Raw genomic sequence first — 7,851 nt, forward strand, 5'->3', positions numbered from 1 at the left:
CATTAAGCATCTGTTGAGCTCTATGGATTGAATAAACCCCCACTTTTCTTCCCTCTACCTTATCTATTGAAATCTGTTAAGAGCCACAGATTCACAAAGCGTTTAATGGCGTTCGAGTCTGTCGTTGTTGTCTTGTCATCCTCCACTCTCCAACAGTCCACACCGGAGTATTATTCCTTAGGCCGTGTGGCTCCCAAGAACCCACCTGCACAATTTGAATTCATAATGGTATAGACGAACCTTCCCAATTTGAGGGCAAAGAAAAGTTTGAAAAACTTGTCCCCAAGAGAAGGACATTTTTAATTATAATTTAATTTAAATTATCATCAATTGAGCTTAAAAACTCGAACACCGACAAAACACCCAAGCAACGGTACTTGTTAAATACATAATATATAATTACAACCACAAAAAGCTTTCATACTGCCTTACCTGTATTTCCAAGTCGTGCTAGCTGAGCTATCTGCGAACCTTGGAATATTACTTCATCCAATTCCCTTGCAAGGAAAAGAAGAGAAAAATGGCTGGAGCTTTGATCGGAGAGGCCTTTATTTCTGCTTCCATCCACGTGATTTGTCACAGAATTGCTTCACCCAAGTTCGTCGACTTATTTTGGCACAAGAAACTCGATCAACCTCTCCTCATGAAACTAAAGAGGACGCTGTTGACCTTGAACCCAGTGCTCGATGATGCAGAGGAGAAGCAAATTGAGAAACCAGCTGTGAGAGAGTGGCTTGACGACCTCAAACATGCAGTCTTTGATGCTGAGGACTTGCTGGATGAGATCAACTATGAAGCCTTGCAATGCAAGCTGGAAGGTGAAGCTCAAACAGCCGACAAATTAACCAATAAGGTGCGGAGATTCCTCCCTACTTCTCGTAATAAGTTTTATCAAAGCATGAATGTTAAGATACAAGAGTTATTACGAAAATTAGAAGACTTTGTACAATTGAAAGGTGCTCTTGGTTTGACAGAAGTTGTTGGGAGGAAGGTTTCACAAAGAACTCCAACAACTTCCGTGGTTCATGAACCTTATGTATATGGTAGAGAAGAAGTCAAAGAAAATTTATCAAAAGTTTTGTTCTCTGATGATGCTAGCAAAGAGGATGTGTCCTTCATCACCATTGTTGGAATGGGCGGGGTTGGCAAGACAACCCTTGCCCGCATGCTTTACAATGATGATAAGGTGAAAGAGCATTTTACACTTAAAGCTTGGGCTTGTGTTTCAGAAGACTATGATGCTATCAGGGTAACTAAAACTCTTCTTGAGTCAGTCACTTCAAAAACTTGCAATACAACAGATCTGAATTTGCTTCAAATTGAACTAAGAGAACAACTTAGGGGGAAGAAATTTTTATTTGTGTTGGATGACCTTTGGAATGAGAAATATACTGATTGGAACTGCCTCCAAACTCCCTTTACTTCAGGGGCAAGGGGAAGTAAAGTCATCGTAACAACACGGAACAAAAATGTAGCATCTTTCATGCAAAATGTTCCCACTCAACCCTTGGAACCATTGTCGCATGAAGATTGTTGGTCATTACTTGCAAAACATGCGTTTGGAAATGTAAACTGTAGTGCATATCCAAGCTTGGAAGAAATCGGCAAGAAAATTGCACGAAAGTGTAATGGGTTGCCTTTAGCTGCACAAACACTTGGCGGTTTGTTACGTTCCAGGCTAGACTCTGAGGTATGGAACAGAGTACTAAACAACAGCATTTGGGAGTTACCTACAGAGAAAAGTGACATTCTTCCTGCTCTAGGGTTGAGTTATCATTATCTTCCAGCTAAGTTAAAGCAATGCTTTATTTATTGTTCAATTTTTCCAAAAGACTATGAATTCAAGGTAGAAGACATTGTTTTTCTTTGGATGGCGGAAGGTTTAATTCCCCAAGCGGAGAATGGGGACAACATGGAAGAAGTGGCTAAGGAATATTTTGATGAACTTTTATCCCGATCATTGTTTCAAACATCGGGGAAATCAAGTTTCGTTATGCATGATCTCATCAATGACTTGGCTTTGTTCATGTCTAAAGGATTTTGTTCTAGGTGGGAAGGGAGGGAATCACATGAAGTAGAAAGAGTTCGCCATTTGTCATATGCTAGGGAAGAATATGATGTTTCTCTTAAATTTGAGCAATTAAAGGAGGCTAAGTGTTTGCGGACCTTCCTACCTACCTCTTTAAATCCATATAACTCTTATAAAAATTATTATCTAAGTAAAAAGGTTGTACAAGATTTGTTGTCGTCACACAGATGTTTACGGGCGTTATCATTGTCAAGTTATAGGAATGTCACTCAGCTACCTGATTCTATTAAAAATCTTATTCACTTGCGCTATTTGGATCTCTCTGGTACTGCAATTGAAAGGTTACCTAGTGTACTTTGCAGTTTGTACTATTTGCAGACGTTACTATTGTCAAATTGTTCATCTCTTGTTGAATTACCTGCAGACTTGAGAAAATTGATAAATTTACAGAAATTAATGCTGGGAGGTTGTGCGTCTCTTGCTAAATTGCCTGTAGACCTGTGGGAATTAATTAGTTTGCATCATCTTGATGTGAGTGGAACTAAAATTGCAGAGATGCCATTGCAAATGAGTAGACTAAAAAGTTTGAGAACGTTGACTGCTTTTGTTGTGGGGAAATCTACTGGGTCAACCATTGGGGAATTGGGGGAGCTTCCACATCTTGGAGGAAAACTTAAACTACAAAATGTAGTTGATGCTAAGGATGCCGTGCAAGCCAATTTGAAGAATAAGAAGGATATGAAGGAGTTAGAGTTCGAATGGGGCAATGAAGACTCGGATGATTCTACAAAAGTGAGAGAAGTACTTGACAAGCTCCAACCTTGCATGAATTTGGAGAAATTGACCGTCAAACGTTATGGCGGGACCAGCTTCCCAAACTGGTTGGGAGACTCTGCCTTCAATAAAATAAAAGTTATGCGCCTCGAAGGCTGTCATTATTGTTTCGAGTTGCCACCTCTTGGACAGCTACCTGCTCTTAAGGAGCTCTTCATATGTAAGATGAAATTTCTTAGGACGTTAGGTCCTGAGTTGTATGGCCAGCCATTTCAACCATTTCAATCGCTGGAGAGGCTGGAGTTTAAGGGAATGGCAGAGTGGGAGGAATGGGTACCAAGTGGAAGTGGAGGTCCAGACTTTCCTCGCCTCCTAGAGCTAATTCTAGAAAAGTGTCCAAAACTGAGAGGAAGCTTGCCTTGTGATCTACCTTGCTTGAAGAAACTTAGCGTGGAAGGGTGTGGAGTTTTACATGATCAAAGGGCCACTGCTACTTCTAGTACTAGTACTAGTCTCAACTACAATTCTCTTCAAGAATTGGAAATAAAAGATGGATGCCAAACAGGTCTGTTATCATTACTAGAGACAAAACTCCTGTCCCGACTTAAGATTCGAAATTTAAATAACATACAATGCTTCCCCAACATCAATCGTCTTCAACATTTGATTCTTTGGAATTGTCCAACCCTGTCGTCGTTTCCTAAAGATGGCCTACCCACTACGTTGACATCACTTTATATAATCAATTGTAGGAGATTAGATTTCCTACCTCATGAGATGTTGGCCAAACTAACATCACTCGACTATTTGACTATACATATGAGCTGTAATTCAATGAGGTCCTTCAGGATTTTTCCCAAATTGAGGACACTTAATATTGGGTATTGTGAGAATCTGGAATCGCTTTGCTTGATTGAAGAAGGAGGAGCTGTTGAGAATCTCAGCCATCTGGATAACTTAAATATCTTAGGCTGTCCAAATCTGGTGTGTTTTCCCCAGGGAGGGTTGCCCACTCCCAACCTAACTCAATTGGAATTCAGCAGATGCAAGAAGTTGAAGTCATTACCTGAACGCATTCACACCTTCACAGCCCTTGAAAGATTGTGGATAAGGAATCTTCAAAATCTGGAGTCAATTGCAGAAGATGGGGGTTTGCCTCCCAACCTCCAACATTTTAGGATTGAGAATTGTGAGAGACTGAGGGCTTCATCTTCATCAGTGGGAGACTACTGCAACTGGGGTTTGCAAGCACTTGTCTCCCTTACAGAATTTACAATTCATGGCAGGGGAAGTGATGAAATCTTGGAGACGTTGCTCAAGCAACAGCTGCTCCCTACCACTCTTCGCAGTCTCCTCATCGAGGAACTTTCAACTCTGAAATCTTTGGATGGAAAGGGACTTGCACACCTTACTTCTCTTCAAGAACTATTTATTAGTAGGTGTGACAGTCTGGAATTCTTGCCAGGAGAGGCACTTCAACACCTCACTTCTCTTCAAAGGCTAGAAATTAGGTGTTGTGACAATCTCCAATTCCTGCCAGAAGAGGGTCTGCCGCCATCTCTTTCTTATCTGAAGATCTTCCGATGTTCTGGCCTGGAGAAAAGGTATCAGAATAAGACGGGACAAGATCATTGGGACAGCATATCTCACATTCCTTGCATCTGGATAAATGATGAAGTCATCATATGATGATATGACCTCTCTCTCTCTCTCTCACATAGAGACAAACAAACTCAAGTCAGGTATGTACTTCAAATAACCGCTGTAACTGCTTTTCTTTTAACTCAAGTCAGGTATGTATTTCTAATGTATATTTTCTTAGTATCAACTGGTGTTCTTTGGTTGAGCAGAAAGATCATTCAGCAATTACAAAATTTTCTTAGGGAATTAACCTTGTTTAAGCTTTGTTTATCATCTCTCTCCTTTTCTCTGTTAAGTCTTGGTTCTTCTAAGTTATGCCTTATCCTTATCCCCCACATCACACATATTGGAAAAGAATCTTGCCTTAAATTGCAAATTTGATTTTATTTATTATACTTGATAAATTTGATTTTATCGGTATCCAAGAGCATGCTGATCACAACTTATGTCTGTCTTAAGCCTTCTCATAAACGTTTCTTCATTTGCAGGTTTCTTTCAAGTCACTGCCCGAGGAGAGTTTACCATTGTATTTGCATTTTTGTTTTTCTACAAACACATTGCGGCAAAGAAGGGGAAGGAAATGTTCTCCAGGTGGTGCTCTAGCAAGGAAATGTTCTCAATCATAAAATTCATGATTAGGTAATCTTTCATCATAAAATTCCTTTCCTTTGAGTTTCCTAACATAACTTGACGTCATTCATGAGTTTCCTTTGAGATGGATGAAAATGTGTACATATGTATGAATAACTTGTGAGAGCTCAAGTTCTAGGACAGATGACGTTGACGAAACTGTTAGAGTGCATGCATGGTTTTAGCAGTTTGTATATTTTTAGGGAAGAAGAAAGAGATCACAGAGAGTGTGTGAGGGAGAGAACGTTGCTCTCTTTGAAACTTCTAGATTACTACATTCGTATTACACTCTACATGTATGTAAGTGTGAGTGAGAGAAGAATCTAATTCTCTAACTGATTTACAAAAGTTATTCAATCCTAGCCTTTGATTCTATCATCTTATGAGATGATCCCATTTGTCATGATCTGATGCTTAGATCCTAGACTAGCTAAGAGACCACTTGGACTATGATCCAATGACTCAAATTACATTAAGACAGAAAAAAATAAAATTTTATAGACTGAAACATAGACAGACTTTGTAACTTTGGCTCCAAGGCATTCAGCTCAAAGGGTTTACACATCAACACTCCCTTCTAACCCTTTAGCTAATTTCACACCAAGTAAGTCTCTTAGATACACAAAACGATCCTTGGACAAAGCCTTGGTTAGGATGTCTGCAATCTTCTGTTTTGCAGTAGATTAGTTCAATCTCCTTTGCTTGAATAGCTTCACGAATGAAGTGAAACTTTCGGCAAATATGTCTGGTTTTCTGGTGGAAAACTGGATTCTTAGCCATTGCTATGGCAGAGGTGTTATCACACAAAATTGGTGTACCTTCCACCTGTTCTTCTCCAAAATCTTCAAGTACGAACCTTAGCCATTTAGCTTGTGATGTTGCTTCAGCAGCACTGACATATTCTGCCTCTGCAGTGGACAAGGCTACTGAGTTTTGTTTGATTGATGCCCATGAGAACATACCAGATCCTAGTGTGAATGCATAGCCTGAAGTACTTCTTCTATCATCTTCACTTCCTGCCCAGTCACTGTCACAATACCCAATCAACGTAGCTGACCTCCCTTTTCTAAACTCTATTCCATAGTCAAGTGTGCCCTGAATGTATCTCAATACCCTCTTGGCTGTTCCCATGTGTTTTCTAGTAGGATTATGCATGAACCTAGCAAGCAAGCTAGAAGCAAACATTATGTCTGATCTTATAGCTGTCAAATAGAGCAGACTACCAACAATCTGTCTATACTCACTCTCATTTGCTGCCTCACTCCCATCTTCCTTGCACAGCCTCTCACTTGCAACTAGTGGAGTCACCACAGACTTGCAGTCCTTTAAACCAAACTTCTCAATCACTTTCATTGCATATTTCTTCTGATGGAGAAATATGTATTTATCGGTCTGCACTACTCCCATGCCAAGAAAATGATAGAGCAGCCCGAGATCAGTCATCTCATAATGCTTCATCATGTCATTTTTGAATTCTTCTGGCATTTTTACACAACTTCTAGTATAAACAATATCATCCACATAAAGAGAGACAATGAGAATACCTGAGCCTTCATCAGTTTTAATATAAAGTGTAGCTTCACTTGGACTTTTCTTAAATCCTGCCTTGTTGAAGTAGGAATCTATCTCATCATACCATGCCCTTGGGGCTTGTTTTAATCCATACAAGGCCTTGTTCAGCTTATACACTTTGATTTCTTCATTCTTTTTCACAAAACCTTGCGGCAGCTCCACATATACTTCTTCTTTTAGAACTCCATTCAGAAATGCAGACTTGACATCCAGTTGGTATAAATGCCATTCCTTCTGTGCAGCCAGAGCTATCAAAGTCCTAATGGTATCTAACCTTGCCACTGGGGCAAAAGTCTCATTGTAATCGATTCCAGGTTTTTGTGAGTAGCCTTTAGCCACTAATCGAGCCTTNTTCTTCTGTACAGTGCCATCTAGATTNAGCTTGGTCTTATAGACCCATTTGACACCAATGACTGGTTTGTTAAAGGGTCTTTCCACAAGCTGCCAAGTGTTATTCTTCTCAATCATTTCTAACTCAGCTTCCATTGCCCTTCTCCAAGACTCATCTAGATCAGCCTCTTCAAAATTCTCAGGCTCCATAATGCACATATTACACTGAGCCATAATGTCATTAATGCTCTTCCATTTCTTTGGTGTATGATCATAAACTTGAGAACTTCCTTCAGTGCTTTCATCCTGCAGAGTAGGATCTCCATCTGCTTGTATTTGTGTATCCAAGCTTTGACTTGGTTCTTCTAGTGCTATGACTTCTTCATGTATTTGCAGTGGTGCATTCAAGTCTGGATTTAGAGCATAGTCTTGATTTCTAGTAGGCACAAGCACTGTCATTTCTNCTTCTCTAGCATTCTCCCATTTCCATAAGCNNNNTTCATCAAATTTCACATCCCTTGACAGAATAATCTTCCTATTGCTTGGATCAAACAGTCTATATCCCTTTTCACAGAGACCATAGCCTACAAAAATACACTTGTGACTGTTTTCTTCAAGCTTATGCCNCAATGCTGAAGGAATAAGCACATGACAAGGGGATCCAAATATTTTCAGATGTGCAACTCCTGGTTTTCTNCCAGTATAGGCCTCAAATGGTGTTACCTTATTGAGAGCCTTGGTAGGACATCTATTCAGCAAATAGACTGCAGTATTTACAGCCTCTGCCCAAAACTCATAAGGAACACCTTTCTCATGCAGCATTNATTTAGCCATTTCAACCACTGTTCTATTCTTCCTCTCAGCTACTCCATTCT

The 7,851-nt window shown here is 39.9% G+C and overlaps 1 protein-coding gene across 1 annotated transcript; it reads left to right on the top strand.

The window, feature by feature from the left end:
• Positions 1 to 520: 520 nt before the first annotated feature.
• On the top strand, positions 521 to 4,492 carry LOC117613419 (putative disease resistance RPP13-like protein 1). Its single transcript, XM_034342025.1, has one exon. The coding sequence runs from the start codon at positions 521 to 523 to the stop codon at positions 4,490 to 4,492; it is 3,972 nt and encodes a 1,323-aa protein (XP_034197916.1).
• The last annotated feature ends 3,359 nt before the right edge of the window (positions 4,493 to 7,851 follow it).

This window comes from Prunus dulcis, unplaced genomic scaffold (assembly GCF_902201215.1).
Source record: "Prunus dulcis unplaced genomic scaffold, ALMONDv2, whole genome shotgun sequence".
In the NCBI taxonomy this organism is placed as follows: Eukaryota; Viridiplantae; Streptophyta; class Magnoliopsida; order Rosales; family Rosaceae; genus Prunus; species Prunus dulcis.

Coding starts and splice junctions, on each gene's coding strand:
- LOC117613419 (XM_034342025.1), top strand. CDS start 521: ATGGCTGGAGCTTTGATCGGAGAGGCCTTTATTTCTGCTTCCATCCAC.